This window comes from Mesoplodon bidens, assembly GCF_964165515.1.
Source record: "Mesoplodon bidens genome assembly, chromosome: 8".
In the NCBI taxonomy this organism is placed as follows: Eukaryota; Metazoa; Chordata; class Mammalia; order Artiodactyla; family Ziphiidae; genus Mesoplodon; species Mesoplodon bidens.
The window spans coordinates 95,420,219-95,440,177 of NC_138165.1; the positions used below are offsets into that span (position 1 = coordinate 95,420,219).

The following is a 19,959-nucleotide window of genomic DNA, read 5'->3' on the forward strand; positions in this document are numbered from 1 at the left end:
GTCTGGTGTCGGTCATGCCACCCTGGACACCTCATGCTTCTGTCTCCCCCCACCCCAACCCTGTTTGACATCTTTTATAAACGTGCCAAACTGTAAGGCTTCTGCCAGGAGTGGTGGTCTTTGGTGGCTGGCACTTCCATGGGCCAAGATGGAAGCACTGCAGCCCTTGGTCCCCTGTGTCACTCACTACACAGGGGCTCCAGGCAAGTTCTGCCCTCCCACGTCACACAGAGAGCCAGGAAAGGGGCTGTACCAATTTTATTGTCTCCCAACACCTCTGGTTCCCCTCCCTCCCCCCCCCCCCTTCTCAGGGTAAGGGCATGCGCCTTCCAAGCTGTCCGAGGGCACCCGCCTGGCCTGGTTCGGTCCTCCTAGCTACCTGCGGAGGAATGACTGCGAGTGGGGCTGGGGAGACAGTGGGCACCACACTCCTCTCCCCTGGCAGAGCCTGGGCACCCACACAGGAAGAGCTGGGCCCTCACCCTCTGAACCACCCTTTCTAGGCCTCTGTCAGGGCTGTCTGTGGGGGCAGGAAAGTGAGGATGGCCAGTCAGAGGTGGGGAAGGTAGGCACCTGAAGGGAACACAGGAGATCAGGTGGAGAGGGGAGCACCTCCTAAGTGGAAGAGGAAAGAAATGGGACTAGCAGAAGCCCTCTGCCCAGGCGGAGTGCAGCTTGCTGAGATGGGCAGGAGCCAGCTAGGCAGAGAGCAGGAGAGGGTGAGGGACAGGCGGGGGAGCACAGACCAGAGGCTGGTAGGTGGGAAGGATCGGAACTTGGGTACAAATGGGGCATTCAGGAGAGACGAACATGGTCCAGAGGCAGGAGGGAGTAAGGAGAAGCTCTGACAGGAAGGGGTGTAGAAAGGTGGAAACAGCTGCCCTGAACCAAGAGGTTCCTGTTGAGAACACAGGACTCCCTCCTCTCCTCAGCCCTGGCTGTGATCTCCCGCCTCCCCATTCCCCACCTCCAACACATCTCAGAACCAGCTTGCCGTCCCAAGTCTTGGAAAACCTGCAGGAGGTGTGTCTCAGCCCACCAGCTCCTAGGAGACCCCTGGCCAGCCGGCCTGCCTTTCTGACCTCTGCCCCGTCGGCTTTACTCACCCTCTACCAGCAGCCGCGTGTGGGCGCTGTCCTGGCCGGCCTGGCAGCAGTAGGTGCCCTGGTCCTCAGGTCGCACGTCATGGATGACCAGGCTGTGGGTGTGGCCATGACTGCGCAGCTCGTACTTGTCTCCCGCGCACAGCGCGACCCCCTCCCGCAACCAGCACACTTGGCCCCCCGAGCGGGACACAGTCACCTCCAGCACCGCCCGGCGGCCGACCAGAACTGTCTTCTCGCGAGGGGGGCGGCGGCATATCTGGAGAGGCAATGCTGGGGGTGGAGGACGAGGGCTTCGGTTAATAGGGACACGCAGGGCCCCAGGACGAGAGACCCATCTTCCCTCCCGCTGTGGCCTCCACTCCTGCTCTTAGACCTCTATGCCACCACCCCGTTTCTCTCTACTCTCAACCCAAAGTCTCCTGCTCCCCAGGAAATGCACTGCTCTCTGTGATCCGCCCCCGGAGAGCCGCGGGAGGAAGGGGTGGGGAAGGTAGGGTTCCTCGGACCAGCCGCCAGCTTGCCAGTTCCAGGGGGAGACAGTGTTCACTCCAGGTCGTCCATGCCCCAGTTGCTTACCCTCCACCTCCAGCTGAGCCACGGACTGGGCGGGTCCCGCCTGGAAGCGGACCTCACCAGAGTCCTCCGCGCGCAGCTCGCTCAGCACCAGAATGTGTTTCTTCCCTGGGGGTGAAGGGGGCGCTAGCGAGGCCGGAGCCGCCTCTGGGGAGGGTTCGGGGATGAGGGTGGGGCCAGAGTAGGTCCCCGGGTCGGTTCGGACGCAGTAAATGTGCGCTGGGCGGGGCGGAATTGAGATGCCGAGGGGTAAGAGGGGAGGTCCGGGACCGAGGGCTCAGCTGGGGGCCAGGGAGAGATCGAGGGACTGCTCCTTGGGCCGTGGCGCGGGGCCCATTTGACCTGGAGGTGGGACTATCCTGGTAGGGCGGGGCAGCGAGGGGCCAGAGCGGGTAGAAAGTCGGTCAGACCTTCCTGTCGGATGCGGACGCGGCCTCCGGGTCTCAGCGGGCGGCCTCCGAGCTCCCAGCTCCCGGTGGTCTCGACCTCCGACACGGTGCACTCGAACGTGGCTCCGTCGCCTTCGCGGGCGCGCACCGACCGAAGCTCCGAGAGGACAGACACCTTGCGCTCTGGGGCGGAGCCGGGGCCGTGAGGTGGGCGGAGCGGAGCGGAGGGGCCGGTACCCTACCCCGCCCACGCCCCGCCCCCTCCTTCGACGCCCCAGAGCAGGACCCCGGGGCAAGTCCTGTCCGCAGCCCCCGCACCCACAGCAGTGCCCCGCCCGGGCAGCGCCCAGTACCCACCAAGCACCACCAGGTGGACAGGCCCGGCTCGGGCCATCCCCACCATGCAGCTGTAGGTCCCGGCGTCCAAGGGACCGCAGCGTCGCAGCTGGAGAAGGCGGCGGGTGCCGAGGGCCTGGAGTCTGAGCCGAGGGCTGGGGGTGAGCGCCTGCCCGTCCTGGAGGCGGGAGTTGCAAAGGGTCGCGGTGAAAGCTCATCTGGGCACAGACGGCCCCTGCCCTCCTCGTAGGCGGCCGCGCCCTCTGTTTATGCCAAGCGTTTTCGAGGCACGTTTATGCTGTGGAGCAGGGCCGTACCGCGCCTTCTGGGACCTCGCCAGGAGTCTCATTGGGAAGGTGTCACCCTTTGGGGACGTTAGGGCTGAGAAGGGAGCCACGGGCGCGGGAAGCCTAGAGTCATGTACTGCTCATACCAGCCATGCGTGTGGATCCTGGAATCAGGAAACCTGGATTCAAATATGGGCTCTACGTCTGCCCCTGGGCAATACTTCACCCCACGGCGCATCAGTCTCCTTATAGATAACATGGAGATAATAAGACCTGCCTCACAGAGCTGCTGTAAGGTTTAGAGGATTAAATGTAGAGTAAATCTTAGCAACAGTGCCAGGCGCATGGCTCAGTGAGTATTAGTTATTTCTGTTGGGGGTTGTTATTGCTGTTATGATGCCGTGGTGGGCTGGGCTGGGGCTGGGCTCTGACCTTCTCCCAGGTGACATCAGCCAAGGCCTGGGAAAGTTCACACTCGAAAGTAGCTGTATCACCCTCGGTCACTTCTAGGTCCTGTGGCCCCCGCACAATGGTCACTGGGGCCTCTGGGAGTGCGAGAAGGCAGACACATGGGGCACAAGGGGTCACTGGTGGGCACATTTAGACAAGGTGATCAACAGAGGCCACCAGTGAGTGGGGGGCATGCTGGGACAAAGTGGTCCAAAAGGGATGCTGGTCAGTGGGGGACACAGCAATATCAGAGGGGTCAACAGGGTAGGAATGGCCCGCTGGGGGTCGGTCACATTTAAGATGGTCAGTGGGGGGTACATGCTGGGGCTAGAGGGGCATAGGGGAAACTGGAGCAGAGATGCCAGTGGAGTTACCCATAGGCAAGCGTGGTCAGTGGGGGCCACACTGGCTGGAATGGACAGGAGAAACTGCCCAGTGGGGGACACCACGGGTTCACAGGAGCAATGGGGGGACCCTAGAGCAGATGTGGTCGGTGGGGAACACATCAGGGCTGCAAGCAAAAGTGGGGGACACTGTAGCAGAGTTGCCAATGGAGTCACCCTTTGGCATAGTCAGTGGATTGCTGGGACTTGGGTGGTGAGAGGGGCACACTCAGACAGGCAGAAGGGGCTGCAGCAGGCAGGCGTGGTCAGTGGGCTCACACTCAGAGTGGCCAGCAGGGCCATGGTCAGGCAGACAGACACCACACCGGCACAAGCACCTCACAGCAGCACAGTCAGTGGTCCATTGGGACGGGGGGGTTGGTGGAGACACACTCAGGCAGGGCACTCACTGGGGCCACACATGGCCAAAGGGTCAGGGGAGTGAAACTCTGGCAGGGAGGTCAGTGAGGGCCACACTGGGACAGGGTCAGTGGGGGCCACACGGGTAGTGGGATCGGTAGAATCACACCCAGAGCAGTCAGCAGGCAGGCAGCGGTTCCAGTGGCCGCACCTCTCACAGTGAGTCTGGCTGCACAGCGCAGGGCATCCGCAGTGAAGGAGATGCAGCCCGAGTCGGCCAGGCCCAGGCCACTGAGTACCAGGCAGTGAGCACGGCCCTCTGCGTGAATATGGCACGTGGTCCCTGGCTGCAGCCGGACTCCACCCCGGGCCCACTCCCCGGTCACATCCTCCTGGGACAGCTCCAGCTGGAAGGTGGCGCTGCCCCCCTCGATGACGGTCACATCCTCCAGAGGCCGCAGCACCCTTAGCTGCCTTGCTAGTGGGAGGAGATGGGGGAAGAGGGAGGATGAGGGCTCCAAATCTGGGTGGGGCTTTCGGGTCCCCACCCCCCGCCCCCCCCGCCTGCCACACACACACCTTGGCTCTGCCTGCACCACCCCTAACACCCAACCCCGTAAGGCCCTATAGAACAAAGTTCAGAACCAGGGTGCAGGAAGAAGGGAGCAGAACCATTCAGACTTGGGTGGAGAGAGGGGCTTACTAGGGTTAGGAGAGGGGATACATGAAGGGGGTGATGTGTGGTTAGGGGGTGAGGAGTTTGGGTGAGGGGTGCTGTGACACTGGACGAAGCACAGAATTTGAAGTCAGACACACCAGGACTGGACCCTGCCACCTAGTTTGTGTGCTGTGTAACCTTTGGCAAATTGCTTGACCTCTCTGGGCCTCAGTTTCCCCAGCTATACAAGGTTAATAGCATTGAGACATGGGTTTATTGTGATTAAATGAATGAAATAAATTAGAAGAGAATACACATCACCAACAACCATTTACCAAGCTCTCTGTGGGTATTTCTCATATTATCCCAATCAATGTTCCCAAAGACCCTTTTTAAAGAAAACTTGGCTCAGAGAGGTTAAGTAATTTGCATGAGGTCACACAGTTAACAGAGGGCTCCCTCTTGGGGGTGTGGGTGCTATTTGCCAACCATCCCTGCTTCTCAGCTGGGCCCACGTATCCTGGGGCAGGTGACTGAAGGATAAACACGGCAAGTCTTTCTGGAGTATAATATTTACGTTTATAGCAAAGCCAACTTGGACATACGAAATGGAATGCAAAATCCACATGGACTTCTAAGGTAAATAGAAAACATTAGAAAAAGAAGAGTTTTGCTTTGGGCAGGTTGCTTCAGGTCACACTCCTGGGGGTCAGCCAGGGCTGACTTGCCTTGTGGCGAGGGGCACTTCGGTGGGGGTCTGAGGGGCCCTGGGCCAGCGAGGAGAGACTGTGCCACGGGGCGGGCGATGTGTTAGGAGAAGACGGGGCACTCACGCTTCACGCTGAGCCTGGCCAGGGTGCGATCGTGGTGGCTCTCGCAGCCGTAGGTGCCCTGGTCGGCCAGTACGACGCCGTGGATGAAGAGGCGGTAGACGTGGCCATCCTGGGCCGTGGACAGGCGGGAGTCAGGTGGTAGGGGTGCCCCACCTCGCACCCAGTGCACGGCCCCTGCCGCACCCACTCGGCCTGTCTCTACTTCGAGGCACACGTCCTGGCCTTCCTCTGCCCGCACGTCCCGCAGCCGCCGCAGGAACAGCAGCTCCGTCTCTGGGGAGAAAGAGAGACGGGGCCCTGGAGCCTGGTGGGCTGGCCCCCTGCTCCCTCTCAGGGATCTGTCCCGTTATGGCCGGGGCTGGGAGAATAGGTTCAGGAACAAGACTATTGTGTCTCCATCAGGACCAAACCTCGAACGTGGAGCCGGGCACTTGTGGACGTGCCCCCTGCTTGGGCAGTCACGGTCCCCGCGTCCTCGAGCTGGCAGCCTCGCACGGTCAATATGCGGCTTGACCCATTTTGGGCCATCTCTAGCTGGGGCCCTGGGGTGACAATGGCCCCATTGTGCAGCCAAGTGACGTCGGCGTCTGGTGGGGAGACTTCACACCGGAACGTGGCATCATCACCCTCGTGGACAGTGAGTGGTGTCAGCTCCGAGACCAGCTTCACCGGCGGTGGTTCTGGGGGGTGGGGTCAGGCAGTGAGGTGGGCTGGGTCTTTCCGCCTCCCTCCTCCTCATCCCCTTTTCATCCCCTCATCTCCAGTAACAGGCCCTCATCCTCCAGTTATTGAAGAGAACCTTCCTGAGGACCTACTGTGTGTCAGCCATGAGGTGTCTCAAAGGACAAGATGTCAACGCCCTGCTACTCCTAGCCACCTCCGCCCAATGCTGGCCTGGCACCCACCTCTCTGACGCCCTAGTAATAGCAGGTCACTTACTATGGACCCAATTTATCTCATTTAACTGTCACAGCGGCCCTACAGGACAAGCACTGTCCCTCCACTTTGGAGCTGGGGCTCAGAGAGTTTAAGCAAGTTGCCAGTGTCACACAACTACTGGGAAGCAGAATCCAGATTGGAACCTGGTGTGGGCGGCGCTGACTCCAGAGCCCTGCTTTTAACCACTGGTCCGTTTCCCTCTATTATTTGAGGGTTCCTGGAAAAGGGAGTCCTGAGCCCTCATCCCAGGAATAGTCACGCATGCGTGGGTTGGAGCCAGAGGCAGCGAGGTGGGGTCAGGGCACGGGGGGCCCAGAGTGGTTCGGGCGTGTGGCCCTTGGGGCGTGAGGGGTGCACTGCTACCTTCCACGCTGACGAGGAAGATGCGGCTGTCCTGGGGCGTGTCGCACAGGTACTCCCCGGCGTCCCTGCTCCGGGCCCCCTGCACCCGCAGCACCTGCCTCGCCCCGTCCTGCTCCAGCTGCACCCGCCCCTGGCTCGCCAGGCGCTCGCCATCCTTGTACCAGCGCACGGGGCCCCCCGGCCCGGAGAGGTGCACCGCCAGCTCCAAGTCCCCGCCTGGGGTGCTGCGAACCTTCATCTGGGCTGCCTTGGGGTCCACCACCCGCACGGGGGGCTCTGTGGGCTCAGAGCCGGGGGTCACCGGGAGGGAGTGGCTCGTGGGCTGGGAGGAGGGCAGTGGGAGGCAAGACGGGGAAAGGGACCGAGAGCGGTGGGGCAGGGGGTGGGCCAGGTGTGCTAGAGAAGGGGGAGACTCATGGGTTTCGGGGTGCGACTCTCAGGCTTCCTGCCCGGGCTATACTCACCAGCCACTTGGACGGTGAAGCTGAGGCTGGGCGCCCCCGGGGCTGCCCCTGACTGGCAGGTGTAGAGGCCTGCGTGGACCGGGTCTGCAGCCCGGATGCAGAGGACACGGCGGGGGCCCTCGGCTTGGAGCTCCAAGCCCTCAGCCTCCTGCACGGGCCTCCCGTTGTGGCTCCAGAAGACGAGGGCGCCAGCCCGGGACAGTTCACAGCTCAGCACCAGCGGCTCCCCGGGGGCCACGCAGAGCGGGCTGGGGGCTGCCTCTGGGGCAAGGAACTGGACGGGGGGCTCTGGACAGAGAGGAGAGGTTGATGCTGCTACATCCCGCACCTTGGCTGGCCGGGAGCACCCACCATCCAGGCTGACGTTGAAGGTGACGGCTTCATCACGAGTCTCACACACATACTCCCCGGCGTCCTCAGGCTGGGCGTGGGGCAGGGTCAGGGTGCGAGTGGGCCCCTTGGCACCCAGCTGCAGGGCATCTGATGCCTCCACCTCCAGCCCATCCTTGTACCAGCGCACCTGGGACCCAGCCGGGGCCACCTCGCAGCGCAGCTCCACGCGCCCTGGAGCCCCGAACTGCAGGTCCAGGGAGCGGGCCGCCGGATGCACAATCCTCTCTGGAGTGGCTGGTGGGTGGATAGAGAGGGGGGAGAGTGGGCTCGGCCAGCAGGCCTCTACCTGCCTCCCCGCTAGATTCTCAGCCCTTTGCAGTGCAGCTCTTGGGAACGGTGCCACCTACAATCCGTGGGCACTCACTGGGCGCCAGGTGTTGTGCTAAGCGCACTGCAGCTCTTTTCTCAGCTACTCCTGACTCCCTATGTTGGCTTCACTTTATAGCTGAGCACCTGAAGCCTCTTTATAGAGAACTGACTTGCTCTAGGTCACATGGGAAAAAAAAGAGGTAGACCCACACCCACAGCCACATCTGACCCCAGTGCACATCCCTCCCTACCCCACCCGCACTTCCTATCCCCTTTGCCTGCTCCGCCTCCGATCACCACCTGAAAAACCATCTATTTTCCTTATTTTGCTGTCTGTCCACTCTCACGAGAAGGCAAGCTCCATAAAGACAGGTTTTCTCTCCTTGGTTCACTACTGTAGCCCTCAGCATCCAGAACAGTGCTGAGCACGTCAGTATTTGCTGAATAAGTGAAGGGATGAGTGCTCCTGGTTGCTGGGCTCTCTCCACCAGGTCTCTAGTCATTGTCCGGGTATGATTTGGGTAAGTCAGGGCTCTCTAATGGCTCAGAATGAGGAGGCTGGGGGAGGGGGAAGGCTGGACAAGGGGAGAGTCATGTGCAGCAGTCAGGGACCCTGAAGGTGCAAGAACTGGGAGGGTTGGGTGTCTGTCCCTCAGCCTCCTGCCTCTTTTCCTCCCCAGGGTGTCCCAGAGACTGCCCACCTGTGACGGTGACAGTGAAGAAGGCTGAGTCGTCTCCAGCGTCGCACACGAACTCGCCCCCGTCCTCGGGCTGGGCCGCAGGCAGCACCAGGCGGCGGCGGGGCCCATCACTCTCCAGCACCAGGGCCTCGCTCTCCTCCACCTCCAGCCCATCCTTGTACCAGCGCACAGGGGCGTCCTCCCGAGACAGCTCACACATCAGCACCACACACTCCAAGCTCACGGCGACCAAGGTCACCTCGTCCCGGGGGTATATGATGCGCACCGGGGGTTCTGCAGAGTGGGGACAACCACAGCCTGTCACAAACTCACCGTCAGCCTCCCTGGAGCCATCTGGCAGCATGAAGTCCCGGTCACCCACAATTGTAAGAGTAATAAGGGTAATAATAGGTCCAAAATCTGTTCTCTGAAACCCCTGGGGCCAGAAGTGCTACAGAATCCACAATGCTTCCGATTCCAGAAATGGTGCGTTTATCATACATCACCTACTGCCCTCAGCCCCCACTGTGGTCCCCCCATAATCAATCACATTAACATTTCTGCAGTGTAACATACAGATAGATTCACCCTAAGCAGGCTAATTAAAAAGTACAAATAGCTTCACAGAGTTAAGTTCAGATTTTACTGAAATGACTTTGAATACCAAACTTACAAAAAGCCTTTTGATTTTGAGTTTTTAAAAAAATTTCAGAATTGTGGATAAGGGATGGCAGATTCGTAATAGCAAGTACTTATATACAGCTTGCTAGAGTTCCAGGAACAGTCATAAGCACTTTACACCCTCGCAGCAATCCTAAGGAGTAGGTATTATTTTATACCCATTTCCCAGATGAGGCAACTGAGGCATGGTGTGATTAAGCAACTTCCTTATGGTCACAGCTGGCTATACCTACTCGAGGGCAGGAGGAAGAACTACCACCTGATAAAGGGAGGGTCAGACTCTGCAAGCAGTGGTAAGGACTCCAGGCCAAGGCTTGCAGGAAACTCAGTAATAAATTTTGCATCTGTGCATGAGTTGTCAACACCTAAGATTTCCCCAGGGATATTAAATGCTGTTTCTAGGAGTTCATCTCCAGCTTCTCTGGAGCAGTCAGTCTTTCACAGAAAGGAGCCATGTCAATATTGGTGGTGACCAGTTTACTGAGCCCGGGCCTGCCCATGATTTCACGTACCTTGGAGGTCTCCCAGAGTCATGTCTCCAGGACACTTTTGTGTTCCTTTAGCATTTGGCCCCCTTGTGGCTGGGCTGGGGAACTGCTAGCTTCCTGGTCTCAGTCGTTGCAGAGGCGTGTACGGGCAGATGTGCCCACCAGTGCACACTCAGCCCTTGCCTCCGCCTCCTCCCTAACTGGGCTTATTCTAAGAGTCTACAGGATGCAGGCTGGTTCTCTGAGGCCCAGCAGCACCAGTAGATTGCAGAGTGCGGCTGCCTGAGTGGTGGGGGAGGTGATGGAGGCAGTGGAGTGAGAATAAGGTGCAGCCATGGGGCTGGGGGGCCTGCACAGCTGCGGCCCTCAGCTTGGCATCAGACTTGATTCTCCTGGCCCATGCAAGGTGTGTTGTGTGAGCCTCTTATGAAGAATCTGGTGTTTTGCGGGGAGGCCAGTTATGAGCTGGAATGTGTGTGTCTGCGGCCATTATGTCTGGCCAGGGGCTGGGGCGGGAGAGGTTGAAGGGATTCACTAAGGGACAGAATATGTGCAGAAAGGCCTCTTCGGCTTTGTGACTTGTGTGCTTCAGGCTGCACTATCCGGGGTGCAGGGAGTCGGGGGGCCCTAAGTAGCTCAAGCCTAGGCTGAAGCATTGTTCCTAGGGCAGGGCAGGGGCAGGGCAGGGTAACCAGATGAGGCCGGCATCAGGATGGTCGCTCCAGTGCAGCCAGTGGGTTCTTCTGTGCCACCCAGAGCTGCCTAGGTCCCACCCTCCCCATCCCCCTCACACACACACTGGGATTGGCGCTGTGGGCTGCAGTCCCAAAGTTTCTGGCACTGAACCGTCACTTCCAGAGTCATCCTGTGCTCTCCCGATTTGAACATTCTCCCCCGACCTTCAGCCCAAACCCTGACCCCCACTTAGCTAACTCAGTCGCTGCTCCAAATGGCCACTTTGAAGGCACTTCCTGCCTGCCAACCAGGTCAGCAGCCCCCAGCTTTGGGTACCCACCGCACCCTATCACAACACCCGGCAACCCTCACTCTGAGACCCTCTAATGTGCCCGGCTCTCCTGCCAGTCTGTGCACTCCCGGAGGGACGTGCGCGCGTGCGTCTGTGAGCTGCTGAGTGGCCGTCCGGAGCCCACCCCGGGTGGCACGGCGACCGACTTTCCCCGAGGCCCTCCCTGACCTCCAGCTCTGCTCTCTTGAGCCCTCACCCCTCACAGCATTTGTCACGAGGTGTCGCTGTACATTTATTTGCGTGTTTATTGGTTAAACACAGGGGTCGCAAACTCAAATGCCCACGGGGGCCAGGTAAGGTCAGGTCAGTGGCTGAAGTGGTCTGGGGGGAGCAAAAAGGAACAGCGGGCAGGGTGGGACAGAGGAATGGGGGCCCCGTGTTACAGGGGCAGCTGCTACTCAGCACCAGCTGTTCGTCGCCAAGGGGGGAAGCGGGACCAGAGGCGCCGGGTCTTCGGCTTTTTCAAGAGGACGCATAACTCCGGGTTGTTATTTGAACTGTCCTGACTTTGGTAAGACTCTGCAGGCCAAACAAAACATATCTGTGGGCTGTATGGGGCCCTAGGGACTGCCCGTTTGCGACCCCTGGTTAACGGCTGCCTCCCCAGCTCTCTGGCAGCTGGGAGCAGGGACCACGTCTGCAATACGCACCAGTGACCTGCAGCACCTGGCCCAGTGACTGACACAGAAAGTGCTCAGTAAACGAGCCGGCGGAGGATAGCTATTCCTGGCCTTGGGCGCCGGGGAGGAGCCTGCTTATTCGAACACAGATCCTGGGGTCTTCCGGGCAGGGGCCCCCGGTCCATGCACCTGCAGCCCCCCTCCCCCCTCCCCCCCACGCTAGCTAGGGGCTATATGGCCAGCTCCCGCAAGAGCTCAGGACTGTCCTCTGGTGACCGCGGGCAGCTGGGGTGGGCCCACACCTGTGACAGTGACGGTGAAAGAGGCAGACTCGTCATCGATTTCACACAAGTACTCGCCCGAGTCCTCCAGCTGGACGGCGGGCAGCACCAGGCGGCGGACGGTGTCCTCCTTCTGCAGGAGCAGCGCGGGACTCTCCACCACCTCTTCGCCATCCTTGGTCCAGCGCACCTCGGCCCAGGGCCGGCAGAGCTCGCACGTCAGCACCACACGCTCCAGGCGCACGGCTGCCACATACACCTTGCCGCTGGGGTACACGATCCACGAGGAGACATCTGGAGGACAGGGACAGCTGTGGCCGGGCGTCAGGGGCTGGGGCCGAGGTGCCTGGCTGCCCCACCTGATCCACGCCTGTTCCCTACTCCTGGAAGGTGGGCTGTGTGCTGAAGAAGAGGGTCTTCCCTCGGACCGTGGCTCACAGCTGCTCGGACAGTCACTCACAGTTGGGGCACGGTGGCACAGTGGGGACTGTGGTGTCAGCCTCGGCTGTAGAAACTCTCTACATTCTCTGGGTCGGGACAGGGACAATACGAAAGGTAGGACTGGGGAGAGGAGGGTTGGGTGCCCAGATGGAGCGGGGGTCTCCTGCAGGCCTCAGACCTTCTGACCCCTCTAGTGCCTGGGCGCACCCACCCTAAACCCTGCCCTGTGGTAGCACTGCCACCCCTAAAGCTCCCCTTGGAGGATCTTCAGAACGGAGAAGGCAGGCTTTCCTCTGACTGATGTAGCTGTGACTGGTGTGTTTATGACAATGCATTTTCTGCGGGTGACTGAACCCCAGGGTGCAGAGCATGGGCTGGGGAGAAAGCTGGGGGAAGGGAGGCAGGGGCTGGGAACAGTGGCCCAGGAGTGTGCCAGCCACCCAGGCAGGGGCAGGGCACACCGTCCCCCTCCTGTGGGCCGCCTGGAGCCCCACCTGTGATGGTCACGGTGAAGTAGGCGCGCTCGTCCCCAGCAACGCACTGGAACTCGCCCCCATCTGGAGGCTGGGCGGCGGGCAGCACCAGGCGGTGATGGGGCCCCTCGTTCTCCAGCACCACGAAGTCGCTCTCTTCTACCTCCTGCCCGTCCTTGTACCAGTGCACGGGGGCGTCCTCCCGGTCCACCTCACAGGTCAGCATGACGCACTCGGAGGTTATGGCGTGCACAAACACGTGTTCCCGGGGATCCAGGATGTGCACGGGGGGGTCTGGGGGGAGCAGAGATGGGGTCACGCAGACACCCCAAAACAGGAGACATAAGTGCACACTGGCCGCTTGGCTGGGGTAGGGTGCTCTGGGGCAATGACGTGGACTACTGGGGGCGTGGCAGGTGAGGTGTGACAGATCACATGGCACTGGAGTGCTCTGTGAGTTCCCAGAGGATCAGAGGGGCTTGGCTGGGGACACAGAGGGCTTTGTCTAGGCTGAGAGGAGGTCACTGTCACAGGTCACATCAGGGCCGTACTTGCTGCTTTTTCAAGGAACCCCCCGGAGGGCTGATTGCAGGAAGGGGAAGAGGTGGGAACAAGTTAGTGGTGATACCGTGGGGCAGCTCTCCCTACAGGTAGTGAGTTCCCCGTCACTGGGTACATTCAGGCAGGGGCCAGAGGACCTTCTGGCAATGGGGCCACTCAAAGTGAGAAGATGGAGCTGGATCAGTGGTTCCTGAGTTGCTCTCCCAGAGTGGATCTCCAGGCTCTGTCCTGGATATTCTGGCTCTGGAGGCCTGGGGGAGCCTATGCACTTATGGCTTCCAGGGTGGTTCTGAAGCAGCCAGACATGCACTGGCTTCTGAGAGCCTGTGGACCACTGCATCTAAAACTTGCTTTTGACCCTGGCCGCCTGGGGCAGTGGGATAAGCAGTCCTGGGTGTGAACCCAGCTGGGGTATTTGCTGCTGTGTGATCGTGAGCAAGTTGCATAACCTCTCTAAACCTCAGCTGCTTCATCTGTGAATGGAGATATACTGCCCCTCACGCAGTTGTGAGCACTGAATGCAAGTGTACATTTGAAGTATACAGCAAAGGAACTGGCTAGTAGGTGTCTAACAAATGTTAGCTCCCACCTCCCTTCCCTTAATTGAATTGAGGACCCCCCCACTTTCCCACCAGCAAAGGCTACATGGGGGCCAAGTGTGCTGGAGGGTGGTGCATGGGCAGTGTGATCTGCAAACATGTCCCCTTGCCCCCTAGGGCCCCTCGGAAGGGACCCCCAAGCAGGCAGACCAGGGCGGCAGGGTTCGCACAGCCCCCAGGGTCAGCCTCAGCTGGGGGAAGCGCAGGCCGCCACGGTCCCTGACCTTGGACGGAGACGTTGAAGAAGGCTGAGACCCCTTCCGTTCTGCACTCAAACTCGCCACTGTCCTGGACCTGGGCCTCAGGCAGGATCAGGCGGTGTTTGCGCCCATCCATCTTCACCACCAGCGACTCGCTCTCCTCCACCTTCTGCCCGTCCTTGTACCAGCTCGCTGGGAAGTCCACCCGGGAGAGCTCACAGGTCAGTACCACCCGCTCCGAGGTCGTGAAGGTCAACGCCGCCTTGTCCTGGGGGCTCAGGATGTGCACCGGGCTCTCTGCTTGGGGAGAGGTGTGGTCACGTGCGGCACCCTAGTTGCGCTCTGCTACCCCAATAAACACCCCACTCCAGGGTATGTGCTCAGGGTAGGGGGGTGGGCACATCAGGCCGGATGATTGCCATCGATGCATTTGTTGGTTTTAAAAATTAGTTTTGGGCTGGGACTTCCCTGGTGGTCCAGTGGTTAAGACTCCGTGTTCCCAATGCAGGGGGCACGGGTTCAGTCCCTGGTCGGGGAACTAAAATCCCGCAGGCCGCATGGCGCAGCCAAAAAAAAAAAAAAAAAAATTTTAGGCTTACACACCAATTCTTAAGAGCAGTGGTTTTAGTGTGCATAAGAATTCCCAGGGAGCCTGCTGAAAATGCAGATTCTTAGGCCTCTCCCCACAAGCGTGCAGGGGCCCAGGAATCTGCATTATAGACCAACCTCCAGATGACTCTGATGTTGGTGAACCTGGGCTGCATTTTAGAAACGCTGCTCTGGGTGCTGGTTATTTCTCACTTTGTCCTCCTCCTGGGATGCTGGCAGCTAACCACCTCGAGGCCCTGCACTTGAGCACTGAGGAAGTCCTTGACTGGCCAAACTCCAGCCATGGTGCAATGGCAAATGCCAGCATGTTCCCTGCACTTTCAGACCCCTACCAAGATATGCCGTCCTCGGGGAGGCCTCATGCCCTCTCCTTCCCTCTTTCCCCAGGTGGCAGAGTGTGATTCTGATGCCAGACCGCCTGGGTTCATAATCCAGCACCAGCACTCATTAGCTTTGTGACTTTGGGCAAGGCACTGAACTTCTCTGTGCCTCAGTTTCCCCATTTGTAAAATGGGATGACAAAAGAACCCATCCTGTAGGGCTGCTGAGAGGACTGTGCTAATTAACATATATAAAGCGATTTAGGATTGTGCCTGGCACACAGAAAGTTGCTTCGATAGTGTCAGCCATTGCGCGACAGGGCAGGAAGCAGTCAGGGGCTAGAAGCCAAGGTCTGCGTCTCTGAGATGACAAACACGACAGAATCCTGCAAACCACAAAGTGCCCCAGAGAATCTGGATATGATGCTGGTGAAAATAACCAGGGGTCCCCTATACGTTGCGCATGAGTTGAAACTGGACTTCTGGATCACTGAGCCCTCTATCTGAGCTAGCTCACCATGGATGATCCTTACTCTCCTGGCCCAGATGTGAGAAGCAGCAATAGCATCTGCCTCATGTTGCTAATGGGACTTCTGTGTCTTGACCCTATCTGCCCACCCTGGTCCCCACCTGCACGAACCTTGGATGGTGAGGGCAGCCGAGTCCTGCACACCTGGGCAGCTGAAGCCAACCAGGGCCCCGCTGTCCTGGTGCTTGACAGCTTGCAGGATGAGTCTGTGCTGCAGGCCCTTCTGCTCCATCCGGTACCGCAGGGCTCCAGGCTCCACCTGGCCCTCTGGCTCATGACTCTTGAGCTCTTCCCCATTAAGGAACCAGGTGCCCTGGATGATGGTGGAGAGATCGAGGGAGAAGACGGCATCTTCCCCGTCATATACCTGCACGTCGTCCAGACCGGCCACCAGGCGAGCTGTGGGCACTGAGATGGGACAGGGTTCGGCCATCAGAACCAGGGGGGTGGCAGAGGGCAGCGACTGGCAGGTAGAAGGCATATAACAGGACAGGGACTGAGGGCCAGGGAAGGGAGGAAGGTGATGGGGAGGGTGCGACTTGGGGTACAGCGGTTGTCAGCCTGGGCTGGCAGGACCAACTTACCGAGGTGAGCAGACCCATGGAACACGACATGGGAGCTGCGGCCGTGTTCGCTGACGGTGCAGACGCGGAAGCGGTAGTCGCCCTCGGAGGGCACACAGTCTCCCGGCACCTCCACGGCCCCAGCTTTCTCAATGCTGAAGCACTGGATCCAGTCTTCTGAGCCCACCTCCTGCCGTTCCAGCCGGTAGATGAAGGGGGTCTCGGGAGCTGGCTCAGGCGGCTTCCAGGTCAGCAGGACCGTGTTCTTGTGGCCCTTGAACATTTCTGCCAACACTGGGGGTCCCGGGGGATTGTGCTTGACGCCTGAGACAAAGGCAGGGTTTGCGTCCGAGCCCTGCTCCAGCCTCCCACAGCCCTCTGACCTTAAGTCCACTTTGCCAACCCAGACTGTGGCATCTGATCACCTTCCAGCCCTGACCCTCCTGTCCAGCCCTTGAGGAGGCTGCCTAGAGGTTTTCAGGCCCTCACATTTGACTCTGAGCAGAGTGGTGGTACGGGAGTTGCCCAGGCTGAAGGTGACCTCGCCAGCATCTTCTCGGGTGACCCCTGGCAGGACCAGGGCATGCATGTGGCCGGAGCTGCTCTGGCAGGTGGCCGGCAGGTCCTCCCCATCTCGACTCCAGCGCCCTTCCACCCCAGCCTCGCGGGTCTCCACCAGCAGCACCGCGTTCTCTCCCTCAAAAACATCCAGCTTCCGGGGCAGCCGCTTCAGAATGGGCCCTGAGACACGGATGGGAGTCCGTCAGCCCGGGGTCTGGGCATCTGCCTGCCTCGGTCTCGGCCTCCTCCCACTGGCCAGCCGACCTTTGACCGTCACGTTGGCCACGGTGCGCACCCGGCCGCGCATCTCGCACAGGTAAACTCCGTCGTCATCTGCCTTCAGCCTGTGGATGATGAGGCGCCGGACCGTGCCCTCCTCGATCTGCTCGTACTTGCGGCAGGGCAGCAGCCGCTGGTCCTCGCGGAACCAGGCCGTGGGAATGCGGGAGTTGGGGACTTTACACTCCAGCACCACAATCCCATGCTCCCGGCCCTCCACGTCCTGCAGGGGCCTCGTGAAGCGGAGGCGAGGCTCTGTGAAGAAGGGAGAGACCAGAGAAGGCTCTGGAGAGGGCCCGACCAGGGGAAAGACTCTCCTCCCATCATCTACTGCCTAAACCCACATTAGCTCCAGCCATTTACTCTTCTCCCAGAGCCAGCAGGCATTGTGGAATCAGAGAAACCCCCAGAAGGGAAGTCAGGGGACCCATATTCTCATCTGACCCTGACACTCGCTAGCCACATCACCTTGACCAAGGCCATTTTCATGATCCTGGGTCTCAGTTTCTTTACTCGTAAAGTGGAAAAAGGGATGGAAGGGCTTGGACCACATCAGTGATTTTCAAATTGTTCCCTGGGGTCCTTCACAGGCACCACACACAATTCTGCAAAGGTTTGAGTTGAATTTCATTTTGAAAGTACTTTAACCACTTTCAAAACTGCATTTTACAAAAAGAAAGCACGATGATGGAAACGGCCAGTGGGTTCACTTGGGCTGCTGGGGAAGCACGTCTGTCTTGTCATGCGGCTCTGGGAAGCTCTGCCATCATGTTGGGCTTTTCTCTCCTCAGGGGGTTTAGAGTTCAGCCCTGCCCGGCCAGTTTGTGCACATCAAACTGTACCCAAGAGGCCACCACTGTGGCACAGGTGCCACATGCTTGACTGCGTGCCAGGCAGGGCTCAGGAGATTTGCCAACTTTTTTTCCTCTGGGGGAAAAGGTTGGGTAATAACTAGTGAAGGTATAATGTCATGAGTTGTGATGAACTCCTATTATGGAGAGCTTTAACTTCCAGTGTGAGTTTGGGGTGTTTTCCCTCCCTGAATTTTCTATTTATGAGCAATGTAAGCATTTATCAAATACTGTTGGGGACTCAACTTTGATATATAAATTTCCTCTCCTTCACCTTCTTCTTCTTGCAAACCTGAGAGCAGTCTAATGAAAGAATAGTCAAAAATTGTGGGGCATTTTTTTTCTCCCTCAAGTTTTCTCCCTTTGGTGCGAATCAGGAGTTTCTCAATGTGACACCTGCAACTAGGCCTTCCCCATAGGGCTCACAGACTAGACCCAGTTACGTATGGTTAAAATGTGTATCTTCAATAAAATAGACCCCTTGTTCTCACTGATTGACTTTATAAGTACATGTTATAAATTTGGATTTAGAAGTTCACACCCACAAAATGATCCTTTTATCTGTCTTATTTATTGAGGCCCCAGATGGGATTTCCATCCGGGGACAGGTTGGTGAAATAACAAAGAGGTTGAAATAACAAAGAGGAGTTGTAGGTCCCTCTGGGTCTGTACATGAATCATTCCTTAAAGCCCTTTATCTAAGACTGATTTTCCACCATCTGCCTCAGAATCATTTGGGGAGCTTGCTAAGAAGTTCCTGGAGTAGGTACCCTGCAGACCTACTAAATCCGAATCCCTGGGGGTTGGGAGGTGGGCGGGAAATGGCATTTTAATACTCAGCCTCCCTTACCCCCCACCGTCTTCTGGACACTGAGTGGGGCTGGAGTTAGGAGGGTCTGGGAGGGCGCTGGAGGCCCCTCCCCAGGGTCCCGGCCGCCCGGGGGCGCCGCGGTACCTTTGACATGCAGCTGCACGGCACTGAGCGTCTGGCCCGCCGAGTTGCGCGCGGCACACACGTAGAGCCCGCGATCCTTGGCCTGGCAGTAGAGCACCTTGAGCACGAAGCCGCCGTCGCGGTCGCGGTACATGAGGCGGCGGCGGTCAGGGAGCAGCGGGTGGCCCTCCCAGTGCCATTCGATCTCGGGCTCGGGCTTGCCCATCACGTAGCAGCGGAACTTGGCGTGCTTGCCCTCGTTCACCCAGAAGGTCTTGGGCGCGCACTTCAGCGGCTCCACCACGGGGTTGGGGGCCTCGTCCGGGTCCTCGGGCGGGCTCTCGGGGGGCTGCTGCACCTGCAGCAGCGCGCCGGCCCGCGCGTGGCCGTGCGCGTTGCGGGCGTGGCACACGTAGACGCCGGAGTCGGGCAGCCGCGCCGCCAGGATGCGCAGCGCCAGGCTCGCGCCCGGGCGACCCTCGGCGCGGCCAGGTTCGAGGGAGAAGTGGCTGCTGTCCCACACTTCGTCCAGCGCCATCCCGTCCTTCTCCCAGTACAGCGTCGGCGCGGGGAGGCCCCCCACCTGGCACTCCAGCACCACCTCTGCCCCCCGCAGCACCCACTGGGACCGGGGCCCCGTCAGGAACACCGGGGCGCCCTCCCCGGCCCCGGGCGGCGGCCGCGGGCGTTCGGCAGGCTGGGGCTCGCGCTCGGGGGCCGGCGGCTCCAGCACGGTGACGGCGGCCGCCGCGTAGGCCTCTCCGGCCGCATTGCGGGCGCGGCACACGTAGACCCCCGCGTCGGTGGGCAGCGCGCCGCTCAGCAGTAGGCCGTGCTCGGCGCCGTCCGCCGGGAAGCTCAGGCGCTCCGAGGCCGCCAGCTGCTGCCCGCCCTTCTCCCACACGACAATGGGCGGCGGCTCCCCCAGCACCACGCACTTGAGCTCGGCCTCGGCGCCACTTACCACCCGCACGGGCCGCGGGAAGCGCAGGAAGCACGGGGGGCTCCCCTGGTCCCCCGAGCCCGCCTTCATCGCGGCGGCGCGGGGGAAGGCCGGGAGCGGCGGGGGAAGGCCGGGAGCGGCGGCGGGAGCCCGGGAGGCGGGGCGCGTCTGGGGACCGGGAGCCGGGACCCGCGGAGCTTTCCCCTGGCCGCCCGCTCCCGGTTCGCCTGCTTACCCTCGGCCCGGAGCTGCGGCTCTGGCGGCGGCGATTCCCGGGCCGGGGCCCAGGGTTCAGGGGGCAGTCCTTCCTGTTTGCCTCCCCAGCGAGGGGCCCCTCAGCCTCCCCTGCCTGCGGCCTGGCTTCCTGCTCCGGAGAGCCAGTCTTCCCAGCCCCCTCCCACAGCCAGGGCCTCTTTCCCCTCCTCCCTCCCACCTCCAGCCGCCAGGTCCCCAGCCGCCCGCCAGGCCTGGGCCTG

General features: G+C 60.1%; 1 protein-coding gene and 1 pseudogene across 4 annotated transcripts; both read right to left on the reverse strand.

Moving 5' to 3' along the window:
* Positions 1–12: 12 nt before the first annotated feature.
* On the reverse strand, positions 13–4,902 carry LOC308621333 (obscurin-like protein 1; annotated as a pseudogene). Its single transcript has 8 exons — positions 4,878–4,902; positions 4,096–4,362; positions 3,124–3,236; positions 2,387–2,582; positions 2,090–2,251; positions 1,683–1,787; positions 1,107–1,376; positions 13–375 (listed from the first exon to the last, which is right to left on the reverse strand). The product of its transcript is annotated as an obscurin-like protein 1 (transcript).
* A 174-nt stretch (positions 4,903–5,076) lies between these two features.
* Positions 5,077–19,875, reverse strand: LOC308621470 (obscurin-like protein 1). 3 transcript variants are annotated; one of them, XM_081242058.1, is made up of 14 exons: positions 18,562–19,875; positions 16,741–17,010; positions 16,405–16,656; positions 15,937–16,239; positions 15,464–15,760; positions 13,919–14,191; positions 12,556–12,828; positions 11,642–11,914; positions 8,545–8,817; positions 7,493–7,768; positions 7,142–7,429; positions 6,678–6,953; positions 5,786–6,055; positions 5,077–5,648 (listed from the first exon to the last, which is right to left on the reverse strand). In XM_081242058.1, exons 1-14 carry the CDS (start codon positions 19,571–19,573, stop codon positions 5,353–5,355), a joined length of 4,632 nt encoding a protein of 1,543 aa, XP_081098184.1. In that variant the 5' UTR covers positions 19,574–19,875; the 3' UTR covers positions 5,077–5,352. The 3 variants fall into 3 exon arrangements, with proteins under 3 accessions (XP_081098184.1, XP_081098185.1, XP_081098186.1); XM_081242059.1 differs by lacking the exon at positions 6,678–6,953; XM_081242060.1 differs by lacking the exons at positions 5,077–5,648; positions 5,786–6,055; positions 6,678–6,953; ... (1 more) ...; positions 7,493–7,768; positions 8,545–8,817 and adding an exon at positions 10,943–11,238.
* Positions 19,876–19,959: the final 84 nt, after the last annotated feature.